The 19320-nt window shown below is 38.4% G+C and overlaps 1 protein-coding gene across 5 annotated transcripts in view; it reads right to left on the bottom strand.

Annotated features, from left to right (window-relative positions):
- Window positions 1-19320, bottom strand: part of Axn (protein axin) — a 370696-nt gene that overhangs the window by 102322 nt on the left and 249054 nt on the right. For all 5 annotated transcript variants that reach the window (XM_017623899.1, XM_017623888.1, XM_017623894.1 and 2 more), the window contains 3 exons: window positions 18292-18388; window positions 17977-18111; window positions 17658-17913 (listed from right to left, as the gene is read on the bottom strand). In XM_017623899.1, coding sequence (XP_017479388.1) covers window positions 17658-17913; window positions 17977-18111; window positions 18292-18388 — 488 coding nt within the window. The remainder of the gene's footprint in view (window positions 1-17657; window positions 17914-17976; window positions 18112-18291; window positions 18389-19320) is intronic.

The following is a 19320-nucleotide window of genomic DNA, read 5'->3' as shown; positions in this document are numbered from 1 at the left end:
TTAATCCGTGGACTGCGTGTAGACATTGCGGGGGAGATGGCCATTTTGCGAGGGAGTGTAGAGCTGCACGGAGAGAGTTTTGTTGGACCTGTGGTCGATGCAATGTCCCGACTCGAGAGTGCTGCCGTAGTGCATCGGGAAACGGGTCGAGGTCCCATTTGCGGCGAGGAGTGGGGCGTCAGGTAGAACAGCCTCGCCCAAACTAAATAGTGTACTAAGGCAGTCGGATGGCCGAATTATGGCGGCGATCAGAGTAAATGAGGTCGACGTAGTAGCTGCAGTTGATACAGGCGCAACAAGAAGTTTCTTGAGCGAAGCCATGGTTAAGAGACTGGATGTGGGAGAGGCTAGGCAGGTGAACACGCGTGTGGTAATGGGTGATGGGAGATCCAAAACGGGGCTGAAGGCTATAACGGCACGAGTGGAGTTAGCGAGCCAGGTGCATGAAAGCGATCTTTTGGTACTGCCTGGTTTGATGGATGACGTGGTGCTTGGAACCGATTACCTGGCAAAAGCGGGGGTCCGATTACGTTGCGGAGACTTAGACGTGACACTCCGAGAAGAGAGCTGCGCACAAGGAGTAGAAACGTTCACGACAATACGCGAGGGAGGTGCAGAGAGGTCAGGTAACTGCGATGAGCCCAAATCAAACCCCATGCCTACAGAAGCCGCGACAACCGACGAAGCGAGAGAGTTGTTAAAGTCAGAGTTACGCAAATTTGAGAAGATGTCTGGAGTTTCAAATATTGCCACTCACCGGAACGCCATGAAGGATGACCGGCCGATCAAGCAGAGGTATTGCCCAAAGAACCCGAAGATGCAGGAAATCATCAACGCGGAAATCGACGACCTTATCGAGAAAGGGTGTATTGAACCCTCACACAGCCCGCACAGCGCCCCGATAGTGTTGGCGAAGAAGAAGACCGGCAAGTGGAGACTCTGCGTCGACTACCGACAGCTGAACGAGCGTTCAGTGCCCGACGCGTACCCCCTACCGAAGATCCAACATATCCTTGACCGACTACGAAGCGCACGTTACATTAGCAGCCTTGACCTGAAAAACGGTTACTGGCAAATCCCGATGGAAGAGCAGAGCAAGCAGTACACTGCTTTTACAGTGCCAGGACGTGGCCTTTTTCAATGGCGAGTAATGCCGTTTGGGCTCCACTCCGCCCCGCGACGTTCCAGCGTGCGTTAGACCAAGTTATCGGTCCAGAGCTAGAGCCGTATGCGTTCGCCTACCTGGATGACATTATTGTCATCAGCGCAACCCTGCAAGAGCACGTCCAACATCTTTCGGAGGTCTTCCGACGGCTTAGGCAGGCGAATCTTAGGATCAACCCAGAAAAATGCGAGTTTTTCAAGAAGCAGTTGAAGTATCTGGGTCACGTCGTCAGCGAGAAGGGCATTCACACCGATCCTGAGAAGGTCGCGGCTATCAAAGAGCTGACACCACCGACAAATATAAGGGAGTTACGCAGGTTCCTAGGGATAGCTTCATGGTACCGAAGATTTGTCCCCGACTTTTCCAAAGTGGCGCATGCGCTGACGTCCATGCTAAAGAAGGGCCACAAGTGGAAATGGAACGACGAGCAACAGACAGCGTTCGAGGCGCTGAAGAACGCGNAGGCCATATGGGCATCCGAAAAACGATAGCGCGGGCGACAGCGCGGTACTATTGGCCGGGCATGTTCCGTGACGTGAGGCAGTACGTGCGACAGTGTGAAACGTGCCAGCTTTACAAACCAAGCTTGTACCAATGTGGACAATGTGGAAGGCAACAGCGGAGGGAGTAATTCGAGCAGTGAGAGTGCGGATTATCGGCAAATTCGGCATTCCAAAAATCCTGATCTCGGATAATGGAACGCAATTTACCAGCGCGAAATTTAAGAAATTCCTGGAGGAGATGGGAATAAGGCACCAATTCACTGCTCCGTACACACCGCAGCAAAATCTGACGGAAAGAGCTAACCGTAACATCAAGCGACTACTGGCGCAGTTCGTAGGCAAATACCAGAAGAGCTGGGATGATCTGTTGCCAGAAATGACTTTGGCCCTCAACACGAGCGTGTGCGAGGCAACGGGTTACAGCCCGGCGTTTGTCATCCAGGGGCGAGAACCAAGGTTACCGAACGCATTGTACGACGAAAATACGTTAGGAACCGGCGAAGATACCACCACACCGCAAGTACAAGCGGCGAGAATGAAAGAGGTGTTTGAGTTAGTGCGACGAAACCAATAAAAGGCAACGACAGAGCAAGCGAGACACTACAACCTGCGAAGAAGATCGTGGCAACCGGTCGTGGGAGACAGAGTTCTGGTGAGAAAACACTTCTTGTCTAAAGCCGTGGACAATTTCGCGGCTAAGTTTGCACCGAAATACGGCGGACCACATCGCGTACTAAATTTTATTTCGCCTGTTATCGTCGAACTCGACAAGGTGCACAAAGGGAAAAGGAGGACAGCGCACGTGAGTGATCTCAAACCATTTTATGAGAACAACGCGAAAGGTGAAAATTCTCCCGTGGCATCGTCTGAGCCTAATTCGGCGCATAGCGGCGAATAGGTAAATTTCAGCAGAGACTGAAGTGTGTGAACTCGGCAATTGCCAGCAGGGGAGCAACTGCCATGACAGCGGAGACCCTGAAAGATGAGAAGCTAGCCGAAGAATCCTAAATCAGATGAAGAAGAAGAATAATAATAATAAGAAGAAGAAGAATACGAAGAAGAAGAAGAAGAAGAAAAAAAAAATAAAGGTTCCAAGGGAAAACAATGCAAGATGAAGATGGCACGAAACAAAAGAAAAATTATAAAGGTAAAAAAAATAACAATAATTGTCATTATAATATTAAAATTAATGATATCAACAGCAATAGTAATAATAATTATAAATATTAATAATAATTATAGTTGTAAATATTAATAATTGCTAGAAATATTAATAACAACAAAATAATACTAATTCTAATAATCGTAAAAAGAAAAGGAGTAATACCGCAATGGCAACCCGAAATCTACTCCAGTTCACATCAACGCTACAAAACTCCCTTTTGGATAGTCAGCAACCCCGACACCAAACTACAGCTGTGCGAGGATGACAAATAAACAAATAAAAACAAAATATGCAATGTGAAAGTGAAACGGCAGCAAAATTACCGAAATTTTGCTGGAAAAGTGCCGGAAAACTAGGAAAATACAGTTGGTCGCGCAATGGCCACTGTCGGCAATAAAAAGGATGTGCCGCGGGCGCCAAGGCACAAGTTCGCGAAAATATGGAGCAACAGCAGCAGCAACAGGCAAATTTTGTAGCCGAACAAGTGGAGGGCGGCGTTTTGCGCGTACGTATAAAGCGCCTAACAAAGCACGAAATTCGGTGCTATAGTAGAAGTGACAGCAGCGGTGGATACCAGTCGAGTAATTCGAGCGACAAAAACAGCACCAGAGGCGAGCACGACGACCCTGGCCAGCCAAGTGACTACAGAGAGGGCGACAGCAACAGCGGCAGGCAACAACAACAAAGAGTCGGCGTCGAGGACATCGAAAGCCTCGAAAGTACGCAGCCGTTCGTACTGCCCCAAAATAGTGAAGATGCGGAGATGGCAGCCTATTGGGGTGCAGAGTACTTGGCAAGCAATACGCCAATTTTGACTAGCGAAGAGGAGGAGATGGAGGACGAACCCTCAAACTTAAGCGTACTATCTGATGACAGCGAGCCGAACAGTGAGTGCGAAGTAGAGCGGGCGCCAACACCCATAACAATTTCGTCCGACGAGGAAGAGGAGTATGTCAAAAGGCAGGGCGAATTCTCCATCGCTACACAAGACGCCAGACACCTCGGTAACGGGTACGTAGAGTATGCGTGCCATATCGATATGCGCATCAGGCTATACGACCCGATGGCATCGGAAGAGCCACATCCACCGCCGCAACAGCTGTGCCTTAGCGAGGACGCGATCGAGGCGTGTACGTTGGCGAGCGGTGGACAAAGGGATTTTGTGGAGGAGGCGTCGGCGAAAGCGGATTTCAGGATGGCAGCAGATGCCGACTTAATGGCAGAAATAGAGCGTTGGCAAGAAGAGGCTGAGCCGAGTGTGCCATCGGAGTGGCAGGTCCATCCGGACGTAGGTGTGTTGCCGGAAGAGTTGGTGGCGGAAATTGAGTCGCACGTAAACAATCAGCAACAGAAGCGGCAGTCATTCAGACGCATCGTAAACGGCCAGGCGTACAGAGTACGAATTACCAAGACTGGCAAAGTGACCGTAGGTCTTGCTGCCGGGAGTAAGGAGGAAGTGTGAGGACACCGGATCCTGTGGCCTTGGGCCCCACAACAACTATTTTATATACATATATAATTTGAATTAAAAGATATGTACCATTGAATTGTATATTTGAAATTAAAAAAAAAACCTTCGGATATATGTATGTACGTATACTTATTGAATTGCATCTATTTGAAATATACTAGTACATGTGTATGTATACACTAACATATTTTGAATTATTAGTTTGTATGTACAATACCTACATAACATGTATAAAGCACAAACAATTGTAATGAGGATAACTGTCTGCGGATGGACAAAAATGGTATAAAAGGAGCAGTGCTAACAAGCATTGTTCATTAGCTAGGCATACGTGGCACGCGTCGCAACGTGGGTCACACGGGTAGTGGAAGACCTCAACCTCCGAGACTATTATTGTATATTCGAAGTGGGCTTTAACCACTGAGACTGGTGCTAGCTGTAGAGTTTAAACCTACTCTAGTTCTATACTTTAGAGAGTAGATATAGCGAGAGTATAGCGAATAAAGAGGCTGTAAACTAGAAGCGAGTGTGATCTAATTTCTTGAGGAGATAGGGTGTTTACTCCTTACAGGACCCTGGACAACCGAGAGCTACGCCCAGCACTCAGGAAAGCCCATTACAACAGGTAGTCACGCTGCGAATTTGAACGAAATCTGTAAATAAATACGACTTTTATAAGTAACTCTACTCAAGCACCACCAGCGTGTTTTCTAGTAGCCTATAATAGGACAATATATGCAAGGTATAACCTCCGACAATTTGACTGGGCTGTATTGAGTGGTTTTTGAGTTTAGTCCGAAAAACAGAAATGGCTATCATTTTATGTATGTAATCTTTCTTATCCTGAGTTTCGCCGGAAAAAAAAATTCACGCGAAAATTTTGATTACCGCCATAGTAAGTACATGGAAACCAAAAGCGAAACCTGAACCGGTACAGGGAAGATGAGACTCATGATAGAGCTGAATATGTTTCGAATGAAAAAAAAAAAATTATCATAAAAGTAATAAACGTCTCGAATATGTATTAACAAAATAGGTTCATAAACACGGCTTATTAGTTATTTATAACTCGACTCCAGCACCACCTAGCGGGTCCGTTTTTCGCTAGTGTAGCGTATTTTCCATTATACTGAAACTATACCTTTTGAATTTGAAAGAAATCGGTTCATAAATACGACTTTTATAAATAACTCGACTCATGCGCCACCTAGCGGGTCTATTTTTGGCAAACGTGTTTGCCATCATACTGGTAGCTTACATTATGAATTTAAAAGAAATCGGTTCATAAATACGATTTTTATAAATAACTCGACCCCAGCACCACCTACCTAGTTTTCAGGTAGCCTATAATAGGACCATATATGTATGCAAGGTATAACCTCAGAAAATTTGACTGAAATCTATGCAGTAGTTTTTGAGTTAACTCCGAACAACGAAAACGACTATTATTTTATATATATAGATATTACCCTTCATATCAATTCAGGTCTATTACATGCGCCCCACGCTTTTCATTTTCAATCTCATAAATTGTTATAATGACTTTTGCTAAAATTTCAAAATAAAAAGTTATCAAACCAAATTCTATGGGACTGAGAAATAATATTTTCTACTTTCTAGTCTTGTCTGTATAAAATTTTGCGATAGATATTATTTTCTACTTTTTGTCCTGCCTGTATAAAATTTTACAACAGATATTAAAATAATTCAACGATATTAATAGATAGGTGCACACCAGAGTTGTGAAAAATTAAGGCATTAATTTTTGAAATTGAATGTAAATGAAAATTTAAATGCACTAGCCCGAAGAAATAATGGTAATGATTTTTTTTTTCATTGACATTAAAATTTTTGAATTAATGCTATTGCATTAAAAGTACAACAAGCATTAAATACCCATTAACTAATTTTATTTTGAAGTAAAATTCTTTGTTGACGTTGAGGATAGAATTTTGAGGTCAAAAAAGATAGTGGCGGAAGTTAAGTTTGGTTTTCACTATGTTAAATTCAATTTGTAGTCAAATAGGTAAAAACACGAAAAAAAATCATTAAACATTTTAATGCATTAAAATTCTGTCATTAGCATTGGTATGGATAATTTAATGAAAATAATTTTCATTAGCATTATATTTTTCAGAATTTAAAGCGGAGGTTTTTCATAGTAGTTTTTTCCTTCGAAAAAATATTTTTTTAAAAACTAAAACCTGTGATAAAATATATAAATATACCATATTCTGTAAATTGTGCGATAACATAAATATTGTAACGTTTTTTCTACTTAATAAATAAATTATTATTATTATTATTATATTTTTCAGAATTAATGCATTGAAAGTTTTATTTGTACTAAATTTCAAAAATTAATGCATTAATTTTTTACATTAACATTAGTGCTTTAAGTACCATTAATGCTTTAAAAAAATAATGAATTTTTCACAACTCTGGTGCACACACATGCATTTACATATGGGTAAGGCTTCCTCAAGTGGGCACCGAATTTCCCAACATTAATATTTTTAAATGATATTCAGACAGCGCCGAGTTTTGTAGCCGAACAGTACACTGTGTAATTTTTGTTGCGTAGTTCCAAATAGTTTTATTTTTTAATCAACAATTGAATATTTTTGCAGTGTTGTGGAAATTTTTATTTTTCTTTGAAAGTAAGTGTGCGAATGAAAAACATTTTTGGGTGCAGATTTAAGGAACATTAAACTACACAATGAAATTATTGGCGTTACAAAAATATTTTTTTTTAACTTTTCAATCAATTTTTTATGAAAAATTGAACTTTTAAGCAACGCGCACGCTTGCAAATAAAAGTTCATTCCGACCAAACTATATCGAAATGCACGCATTCTTTTTCATAGATAAATGCCGAAATGTTTATTACATAAGTAGTTGTTAAAAATTTTCGTACACGAGGTGCAGAAATTGCTTAAAAATTAAATTTTTCATAAAAAATTGATTTAAAAGCAAAAAAAAATATTTTTGTAACGCAAATAAATTCATTTTATAGTTTAATGTTCCTTAAATCTGCACCCAAAAATTTTTTCATTCGCATACTTAATTTCAAAGAAAAATAAAAATTTCCAAAGCACTGCAAAAATACTCAATTGTTGATAAAAAAAAAAAACCATTTGGAATTACGCAACAAAAATTACACAGTGTACCGTTCGACTACAAAACTCGGCGCTGTCTGAATATCATTTAAAAATATTAATGTTGGTAAATTCGGTGCCCACTTGAGGAAGCCTTACCCATATGTAAATGTATGTGTGTGCACCAGAGTTGTGAAAAATGCCATATTTTTTTAATGCATTAATGGTACTTAAAGCACTAATGTTAATGTAAAAAATTAATGCATTAATTTTTAAAATTTAATACAAATAAAAATTTCAATGCATTAATTCTGAAAAATATAATAATAATAATAATAATTTATTTATTAAGTAGAAAAAACGTTACAATATTTATGTTGTCGNTATGTGTGTGCACCAGAGTTGTGAAAAATGCCATATTTTTTTAATGCATTAATGGTACTTAAAGCACTAATGTTAATGTAAAAAATTAATGCATTAATTTTTAAAATTTAATACAAATAAAAATTTCAATGCATTAATTCTGAAAAATATAATAATAATAATAATAATTTATTTATTAAGTAGAAAAAACGTTACAATATTTATGTTGTCGCACAATTTACAGAATATGGTATAAACCTTAATTCTACATCATTATATTTCTATTTTTATCACAGGTTTTAGTTTTTAAATAAAGATTTTTTCGAGGGAAAAAACTACTATGAAAAACCTATGCTTTAAATTCTGAAAAATATAATGCTAATGAAAATTATTTTCATTAAATTATCTATACCAATGCTAATGACAAAATTTTAATGCATTAAAATGTTTAATGATTTTTTTCGTTTGCATTAATAAAAACCATTAAATTTATTTTCTAGTGAAATATAAATAACCTCTTTTGGAAGGACTTCGAATAGGTACTAATAGTTTTTTCAGCTTCATTCTATTAGGTTTATTTGAAGAAAAATTCTTGTAAACATTTTTAGATATTTTAAGAAAATAAAAGTGAGGTGCGTGCAACTCAGTGTGCTTTTGTAGATTTTTATATTGATTTATGGTGCATACCAGTGATCAGCATGCGGTGCCTTTTTCGAGACATCAAGTATACTCGCAAACAATGCGGTGTAAGTATAACCGCCACCGCAAGCAATGCGATATTTGTGTGCATCGCATTTTTTGTCGCGTTCGTGTTTGCGATGACTTGTATGACCAAAGAGTCGTTACTGCATACTGTGGCACCGCATTTTCATGTCGACCTCGGCTATGCGGTGGTATGAGCGGTCGTTTAAACATCGCAAACATCGCATTATTTCCGGATATGCTTGGCTGAATGCGGTGCACCGCATTATAAGGGCATTTTATGGCTACAGTTGACTACAGAGTTAGTATGTTACAAACAAATTAATAAATATGAACAATTAGTCAAATTTAAATACACAAAATATGTAATATTTATTTTATTTTAATTCAATTCATTTTTATTTCACTTACACTCGTATAATGCGGTGCACCGCATTCAAACAAGCATATCCGCAAGTAATGCGATGTTTGCGTTGTTTAAACGACCGCTCATACCACCGCATAGCCGGATCCGACATGAAAATGCGGCGCCACAAAATGCAGTAACGACGCTTTGATCAAGCACAAAACACTCAAACACGACATTATTTGAGCTTGCGGTGATTGCGGTGGCGGTAGATTTCGTTACTAAGTATTATTGAGTTTGAGTGGTGCAGTAAATAAATGTCGTTGCGGTGTATTCGAAAATGCGATACACCGCAACTGATCTCTGGTGCATACCGATTATATTATGGGCCAAAAGCTGACAGATAGCCGACTGAGCAGCGCATGTTCACGACTGACAACCTATTCTGATCTAAATCATTCAATAAACCGTTTTTAGTTCCATTCGACAATGTGTTTTTAGCTATTTGACTACAAATTGAATTTGACATAGTGAAAACCAACCTTAACTTCCGCCACTATCTTTTTTGACCTCAAAATTCTATCCTCAACGTCAACAAAGAATTTTACTTCAAAATAAAATTAGATAATGGGTATTTAATGCTTGTTATACTTTTTTTTCATTTACATTCAACTTCAAAAATTAATGCATTAATTTTTTTACATTAACATTAAAATGCTATGCATTAAAAAATTAATGCATTTTTCACAACTCTGGTGTGCACCTATCTATTAATATCGTTGAATTATTTTAATATCTATTGTAAAATTTTATACAGACAGGACTAAAATGTAGAAAATAAATAAATAAAAAAAAATAAAAAAAAATAAATAATATAAAAAAAAATTTTAATATGCAACGCTTTTATAAATGGACTAAAAAGTAGAAAATAATATTTCTCAGTCATATAGAATTTGGTTTGATAACTTTTTATTTTGAAATTTTAGCAAAAGTCATTAAAAACAATTTATGAGATTGAAAANACTAAAATGTAGAAAATAAATAAATAAAAAAAAATAAAAAAAAATAAATAATATAAAAAAAAATTTTAATATGCAACGCTTTTATAAATGGACTAAAAAGTAGAAAATAATATTTCTCAGTCATATAGAATTTGGTTTGATAACTTTTTATTTTGAAATTTTAGCAAAAGTCATTAAAAACAATTTATGAGATTGAAAATGAAAAGCGTGGGGCGCATGTAATAGACCTGAATTGATATGAAGGGTAATATCTATATATATCGGAGTTAACTCAAAAACTACTGCATAGATTTCAGTCAAATTTTCAGAGGTTATACCTTGCATATATGGTCCTATTATAGGCTACCTGAAAACTCGGTAGGTGGCGCTGGGGTCGAGTTATTTATAAAAATCGTATTTATGAACCGATTTATTTTAAATTCAAAATGTAAGCTACCAGCATGATGGCAAACACGTTAACCAAAAATAGACCCGCTAGGTGGCGCGGGAGTCGAGTTATTTATAAAAGTCGTATTTATGAACCGATTTCTTTCAAATTCAAACGGTATAGTTTCAGTATAATGGAAAATACGATAGGTGGCGCGGGAGGCGAGTTATTTATAAAAGTTGTATTTATGAACCGATTTCTTTCAAATTCAAACGGTATAGTTTCAGTATAATGGAAAATACGATAGGTGGCGCGGGAGGCGAGTTATTTATAAAAGTTGTATTTATGAACCGATTTCGTAAGCATGATGAAAAAGTACTTGCGAAAAACGGACCCGCTAGGTGGTGCTGGAGTCGAGTGATTTATAAAAGCCGTATTTATGAACATATTTTGTTAATACACACTCGACACGTTTATTACTTTCATGATGATTTTTTTTTAATTCGAAACATATTCAGCCCTATCATGAGTCTCATCTTCCCTGAACCGGTTCAGTTTTCGCTTTTGGTTTCCATGTACTTACTATGGGGGTAATCAAAATTTTCGCGTGAATTTTTTTCCGGCGAAACTCAGGATAAGGAAGATTACATACATAAAATGATAGCCATTTCTGTTTTTCGGACTAAACTCAAAAACCACTCAATAGAGCCCAGTCAAATTGTCGGAGGTTATAACTTGCATATATTGTCCTATTATAGGCTACTAGAAAACACGCTGGTGGCGCTTGAGTAGAGTTACTTATAAAAGTCGTATTTATTAACAGATTTCGTTCAAATTCGCAGCGTGACTACCTGTATAATGAAAAATTCCTTTGCTAAAAATGGACCGCTGGAGTTTAGGTATTTAGAAAATCCGTATTTTTTATAAAGTCTGATTGGAATTCATAATTCGTATTCATTTCATGACAAGCAAAGGTTTTGCAGAAAAGGGACCCAATGGATGACGCTGCACCCGAAATATATAGCAACCCCCGCGGGGCTTGTTCTGCTTTGGCCCTATATTTATCTTAGACGAATTTACTTTTCAGTTGGCTAAATCAGGGATGCGTTTAGGTATGCATATAAAGACCGTAAGACTGTGTAAGCGTGATCTTACATCTACCTCCGATTGAAGAAGTTGCTTGAGGCGGCCGTTATTACAGCAGGAAGACTTAAAGAAACCAATTAATAAATATTAACATAAATTGTAACAGTGGCAAATTGACAAGGAAAGATTCGACCACATCTGTCCAAGAAGGAACACGATAATTATATCAACGGCTTTATTTGAACGATATTCATGAGATCACACCACTCATTTAGCCAATGTACGCGAAAACTTTTCATCCTGTGGGGAAGCGAGGATCCTTGGCCCTCCTATAATTGAAAACGCTCATCTGTGCTCTTGAATTTCCGTTTAAGGACTGGAATGCTGAAGTTGCAGGATCATAGAAGAATATTACGCACGCTTGGCAGAGATCTCATAGGTGGAAATAAGACCATAGGTAAAACGCATTACATCGAAAGGGATTAGTATGCAATATGGAATCACAGCGCTACTATTCTTGGTATATGCGTGAGGAGGATTCCGTTTTTTAGTCGTTTCAATTTAAACTAAAAATGTTTACTTTACAGACTGCTTTTGCTTTTAAACGCTATTTTTGAATTAGCCAACGCAAAAGATCTTATTAGGCGCCGCGAAGCAAGCGGGCATTTGCTAGTCGGTTCATAAATTCGATTTTTATAAATAACTCGACCCCAGCGCCACATACCGAGTTTTCTGGTAGCCTATAATAGGACCATATATGCAAGGTATAACCTCTGAAAATTTGACTGAAATCTATGCAGTAGTTTTTGAGTTAACTCCGAACAACGAAAACGGCTATTATTTTATATATATACTAGCAAATGCCCGCTTGCTTCGTGGCGCCTAATAAGATCTTTTGCGTTGGCCAATACAAAAATAGCCTTTAAAGCAAATGCAGTCTGTAAAGTAAACATTTTTAGTTTAAATTGAAACGACTAAAAAGCGGAATTCTCCTCACGCATATGCCAAGAATAGTAGCGCTGTGATTCCATATGGAATACTAATCCCTTTCGATGTCATGCGTTTTACCGATGGTCTTATTTCCACCTGCAACTTCAGCATTGGTCCGATGTGCTATGTAAGCCAATAAAAGTCCTTATACGGAAACTCAAGAGCACAGATGAGCGTTTTCAATTATAGGAGGGCCAAGAATCGTCAATCGTTCAATATCGTTCAAATGAAGCCATTGGTATACCTATCGTGTTCCGTCTTGGACAGATGTGATCGAATCTTTCATTTTCAATTTGCCACTTTTACAATTCGTCTCAATTATTATGAATTGGTTTCTTTGAGCCTTACTGCTGTAATAACGGCCGCCTCACGCAACTTCCTCAATCGGAGGTAGATGTAAGATCACGCTTACACAGTGTTATGGTCTTTATATGCATACTTAAACCCATCCTTGATTTAGTCATCTGAAAAGTAAATTCGTCTTAGATAAACATAGGGCCAAAGCAGAACAAACATCGTGGGGTTTCTATATATTTCGGCTGCAGCGTCATCTATTGGGTCCCTTTTCTGCAAAACCTTTGCTTGTCATGAAATGAATACACATTATGAATTCCAATCAGATTTTATAAAAAATACGGATTTTCTAAATACCTAAACTCCAGCGGGTCCATGTTTAGCAAAGGAATCTTTCATCATACGGGTAGTCACCCTGCGAATTTGAACGAAATCGGTTAATAAATACGACTTTTATAAGTAACTCTACTCCAGCGCCACCAGCGTGTTTTCTAGTAGCCTATAATAGGACCATATGTGCAAGGTATAACCTCCGACAATTTGACTGGTTTTCGAGTTTAGTCCGAAAAACGGAAATGGCTATCTTTTTATGTATGTAATATGCTTCGAATGAAAAAAAAATCATCATGAAAGTAATAAACGTTTCGAATTTGTATTCACAAAATGGGTTCATAAATACGGCTTTATAAATAACTCCACTCCAGCACCACCTAGCGGGTCCGCAAGTGCTTTTTTCATCATGCAGGTAGCTTACGAAATCGGTTCATAAATACAACTTTTATAAATAACTCGCCTTCCGCGCCTCCTAGCGAGTCTGAGTTTGGTAAACGTATTTTCCATTTTATAAATAACTCGACTCCAGCGCCACCTGGCGAGTCTATTTTCCGCATGCGCATTTTTCATTATGAAGGCAGCACATGTTTTGAATTTGAACGAAATCGGTGCATAAATACGACTTTTATAAATAACTCGACCCCAGCGCCAGGCAGTTTTCTGAAAATTTGACTGAAATCTATGCAGTAGTTTTTGAGTTATCTCCGAACAACGAAAACGGCTATTATTATATATATATAGATAGATGTACATAATCCTTTGTGAACAAGTTTATTTGTGGCCTGTTGTTCAAGGACATATATATGTATGTATATGTAGACATGAGAAAATTTGCGTAAACAAAGAATATATCCCGGTTCACATACAACTTTGGCGTTGCGTTGGCGTTGAATTTCAATGCCAAAATTTGGCAACGCTAAGGCCAACACAAAACAGAAAGATCGCGTGCGTCGTAGTCAGCTATTGCAAACAAATAAAATTATGTGAAATGTTTTTTTTTTCCTTGTAATCAAATCAGGGCAAGAAATATTATTTTTCATGCAATCATTGATATGAAATAGTAATTTATCTCTCATTAATATGTTTATTTAGTGGCCAAAGCATTCTCTGCCAAGCTTCATTGTAGAAGGCATACTTTTTCTTTATTATAATTATACTAAAATGTAATGTGATATAACAATACCAAGCATTGCTCTATTAATCTGATTAAAAAGTTTAAAATTTTCATAAAACTTGAAATTTTCAAATTTTTTTATAAAGTATGAAACTTGCTTGGACTTGTATGGTCTTTCTTTCATGTATAATAAGTTGAAATTATTGAGCATTAAAAAATTATACATACCTAGATATGTATGCACATATGTACCTACATAGTAGGTATAACTGGTCAAAATAGCACGCAACTATTTTTCTGTGCATGAGAATATATGTATATGTACATAATTAAATAAACACATACATATGTGTATATATGTATGTATGCCTGCATGTGTATATACAATCCTTTACTCGAAATTTTTAGTTGATGCAATTTTTACCCATACATTTATTCTGACCAAACAATCGCTTTGCTTGCCTCATTTGCCTCGCTTATTTACTCGTCTCGCTCGTCTGCTGCTGCAAATGAGTGCCTCGCTCGCAACGACGCCCTCGCGAGGGCAGAGCTAATGAGGTCCTCGTTTGTCTCTACTTTGGTCTACTCTTGCGCTGCCCTCGTTTGCTTACTCGCTCGCTGGCTGCTCAGCGCGTACTTAACGAGTGCTCGATTGCAAACAGCCTCGCCTGTTGCTCGTGAGTTGCGCAAGCTCAGAGCAAACTAACGAGCGAGCGAGGGGCTAAAATGAGGCAAATCCGAACCCTGATCATACCTCACATCATCTAGAAAAATATGTAGATGAAGAGGATGATAAAAGCAAAGATATAAACAAAGATGAAGACCAAGGTAAATTTAAAGACTTTACTTTTATATGAACAATAGAGTATAAAGATAAAGGAAAGCAGAATAACATAAATGTAATTAGAGCGAAAAGGGTCGAGGTAGGGATCTAGATAGAAAAAAGACAAAATATAACCTGAAGCAAATGTATATACAAATCGCCGCTTGGCGCGGAATATCTCGTATCCGCCAAATGCAACACCACGTATTAGATAGTCCGAAAATTTTAGAAAAGAGGAAAGAAACTTATTTCCTTCCAAACTTTTGAATGGTTTTCTAACTGAACTTACTAAATATGAGCACCAATAAATTTGTGAAATAGGAAAGCAGTGAAAAAAATAAATATTTTTCTGTGCCACCTCATAAATACGTGCTATTGCGATACCTACTCAGTACTTGGTTCAAAAGTATCGATACCAACATTACTTGATATCGATCAAAAAGTATCGAGTATGTACTTGTATTTACTCATATCGTTTCAACCCTACTCTCTGTTCTAAGAATTTGCTGCTTCCTGAATTCTGTAGCTTCTTCTCCACATTTTGTTTGCAGAGCCATTTGTCGACAACGCATTGTTTCGTTTTAAAATTATTAATTCACTATTTGCACCTATCGCTTCTTTACCTATCACAGCTACTTTGGTTTTTCCGGTTTTGGAAATTCTCAAGTAAAAGTAAAGAATGCCTCAGGAACTTTAAATATACTGAAATTCACTAATACTTTCACAAAAATCACCGTTTTACATTTTCTTTGTTATTTATTTTCGTAAACCGTATATTCTTATAATTTAACACAATTAAACCATGTTTCCTATATAAAGATTAAATATTAAGAAAATTTACTGTTTTGACAGTTTCTTTTATCATCCTATTCGGCTTTGTTTACTTTTACTTGAGAAATGCCATCTCCGCCGGAATGCACAATATTGTATTCTATTTATTATTCATGCTTTTTTGGCAGACGTTTTTGGCATTTTTCATATGATATTTCATCATATAATATTACTAGTGTACTGTCAAAAGGCGTTGTCACCCATCTGAATTATGTTGACTTGTACTTGCAACAATGCACTTTAAACATGGGCTGGCAGTACTTTAAGACCATACTGATTGACAGGCACCCTCGAGTTAATTTTCTATATGCTGTAAATAAAATTCTATCAAAATTTCAAGTCATTTGAAGTATTTTAAGTATTTGGTTATTATTGACATCTTTAATAGCTTAAAACGCATGATCAGCCAGTCCTCTGGACCTCGATTTATATATAACAAGCTAAGCTCATATAAAATTTCAATTGATCTGAAGTATGAGTCTTTTGGTTGTTGTTGTTGTATCGGCTACAACAGCCCCGCCCAGATCGGTTAGTATCTCAGTCGCTGTCGTCAAGCTCAACTAACGGAAGACCCAAGAAGCGTGCAGCCTCTATAGGGTCTGCCCACAGCGACAGAGGTGTTAGTTGCGTTGGGTTTTTCGGGCATACGAAGAGATGATTTGAGTCGTGGGGTGTCTCTCCGCATGCCTGACATTCGTTTGGCACATCTGAATCTAATCTGCTCAGGTATGAGTTAAACCTGCTGCAGTAGCCAGGGCTATTGTGGACCGTGTCTCCCGAGGCAGACGAAGCTCGGTCTCGTCTATGTCTGCTGGTTGTGTGCCCAGAACGGCATTCACAGGTCTGGAGTCCACGTTACTTGAGACTGACTCCCTGTGAATGCCGCTCAAGGCCTATCGATAAGCTGACGGGTCCAGAGGTTGCTTTATGAACCTCTGGACTTCGTCCGTCAGTTCGTATAGATGCCTCCTGACATGCCTTGGCGAGGGCTCCTCTGCAAGCAGGTGTCTTTTCGGGTGTCCACGTCTGTGGTCCCTACTAGGAATTGCTTGCAGAGCAATGTGTTGTGCTCCTTTATGAGGAGCATTTTCGCTCGTCGTGCAGGTGGTGTTCTGGCGACATCAGAAGGCATCCGGTCGCTGTCCGTAGTGCGGTGTTTTGTGCTATCTGTAGCTTCATCCGCTGCGTCCTACTGGTCTCCGGCGACCACACTGGTGCTGCGTAATTTAGAACCGGCCGACCAATTGCCTTGTATGTTGCCAGCAACGTTTCTCTGTATTTTCCCCAGGTACTGCCGGCTAGCGACTTGAGGACCTTGTTGCGGCTCTGTACTTTGTTGACAATTGCGGTTGTGCGCGCAGAGAAGGAGAGCAGAATGTCGAATGTTACCACGAGAATTTTAGGATTATGCACCGTCGGAATTTGTGTCTCATCGACGTGAATACCTAGCGTTAGTCCGACCTACTGCGTCCAGGTGGTAAAAAACGCCGCAGAGGCTTTTGTAGGGGAGAGGGTTAGACTCCTAGCAGTGAAGAAGCGAGAAAGTTCGGACAGATACCAGTTTACTTTCGAGCACATGTCATCAATTTCATTCCCAGACGCCAATATCGAACAATCGTCAGTGTAAGAGACAATCGAGACTCCCTCTGGTGGTAGAGGGAGCTTGGAAATATAAAAGTTAAACAGTAGTGGGGAAAGGACAACACCCTGTAGAACCCCCTATTTTATTTTTCGAGGTTTGCTTGATTTCTCTCTAAACATTGCTGACGAGTGACTTTACGGGAACCATGCTGATGCTTCGCTGGGGTCAGGTGGTTCGCAAAATACGGGAGTAACAAGGCCTCTAGTGTCTTCGCTACCGGGGAGAGGAGTGTTTTTTTGGTCCTGAGCTCGTGGTCTACTTGAACCACTATGCGCTGTGTAAAATATTATTCATATATATACATATATAGTATATGTACATGCATATGTTGTCATGACTCACCTATGCTCATTGCACCGTCGCTAAGCATTCCAGAATCGTGGGTTATTGTTCGTCTCCGAGTTGGCAGGGGTGGGCAAGGCGACACAGTGCCAGGTGAACGGTGAGGAGTTTGATCCTTCCAAACTCTCGATACGTGCTGATCAAGTATGTCCTGGTCATTGTCTTCCTCCAAAGCAAATTTTTCACGAATCGCTTCTGCAAACGCACGATCGCTGGCAAGCCTTTCATTTGTCGGTAATGAATCATCCGTGAAACGCTTAAGTAGGTATAAAAAGATAAATACGTGAATTTTTTCCCTCGTGTTCTTTTTAATACTTACGTCGAATCGAGCCCTATCCTCTATGTCTTGCTTGCGTTTGACTTCTTCTAGTTTTGGAATAAGCAACGCAATCAGCTCAGTCTCTTTGAGAGGTCGATGTTCATTTGAATGGAGACGTTGGGTGCGAGGTATAACCTAAACAATCAAAATATATATATGAAGGTATGCCACATGCACATAAATTAACCACATTATTGGTATTCATCTAAACGCGTGAATGCCTCGTAACCGCGTAAACCTCGTAAATAAACCGGGTTTCCATAAAAAATTAAGTACGTTTACGCATTTATATGAATAGCCCTGTTGTTTACTCACTTGAAACGAGTTCGTTTCTTTGTTGGCCATTGCACTTTGGCGTATGGCTTTACTTTCATTTGAACTATGTCTTCTTTGAATATAAGGCCGTCCATCCCTAAAATGTAATAAAATTTGTGCAAATACATGCATGTAAATATGTATATACAATTTGCATATAAAAGAGTCGATAAACTTGGCAAAAAATTAACTTTCATGATTATGAATTTTCATGTTGGGCACAAAAGCTTCCCTATAAACATTTTGGCGAACGTTCGAAAATACTTTGATATCTTATATGCGTACGGTGACCATCCGTCCTTTATTTTAAAGGACAGGGGGTTACCCTGCCCTATATAATTTTTTTCAAAATAAAGGGCGCCTTTTGTCCTTTATTTCTGTAACTGTCCTTTAAACCAGCTCTGAATTTTTCAGAGGTAAATTTTTAAACACAGAATATGAAAAATAAAAATATCCCTTATAGAATATAATGAAAACCTTCGCCAGTTTGTTTCGCATTAAAGGGTTTCTATTTAATCGGTAATCTTTGTACAATCTATAAAGCGCAGGCAAAGTTGCGCCCAGGATCGTCTTGCACGCTGAGTTTGAGTTCAAAACTGGCATTTAGTGTTCTTAATTCACTGGAGGCATAATTTTTCACTTAATTTGATTAATTTTTATTTTTCTTTCATGAAAGCTTACAATATTTGCAAGAGACCAGTTCAGTCTGATTTGTGAATTTTTATTTGATTATATTAAATTTTTTAGTGCAAAAAACAGAAAAGTACCAATATTGAAGAAAATGTTGTTCCAGTTAATATATGGGGCATTTCACCTCAAGTGACCCAACTTTTGAAATCTATGTCTTCCGATCGGGATGAAATTTGCACCAAGGTTAGTCCTAAAAAATAGTAGTTATGACACAAAATTTCAATGGGATCGGTCAAACACACTCCGAGTTGGAGGGTCTAGAATTTTGACATTTTGGTCAAACGGCCATTTTTTCGGATCCATATAACTAATTACCTATTGTATTTAGAAAATTTTTTC

Source organism: Rhagoletis zephyria, unplaced genomic scaffold (assembly GCF_001687245.7).
Source record: "Rhagoletis zephyria isolate East Lansing unplaced genomic scaffold, Rhagoletis_zephyria_1.1 Rzeph_scaffold_00055, whole genome shotgun sequence".
NCBI classification, from domain to species: Eukaryota; Metazoa; Arthropoda; class Insecta; order Diptera; family Tephritidae; genus Rhagoletis; species Rhagoletis zephyria.
Note: the sequence above shows the minus strand (reverse complement) of the source record. Positions and strands in the feature narration are given on the sequence as shown.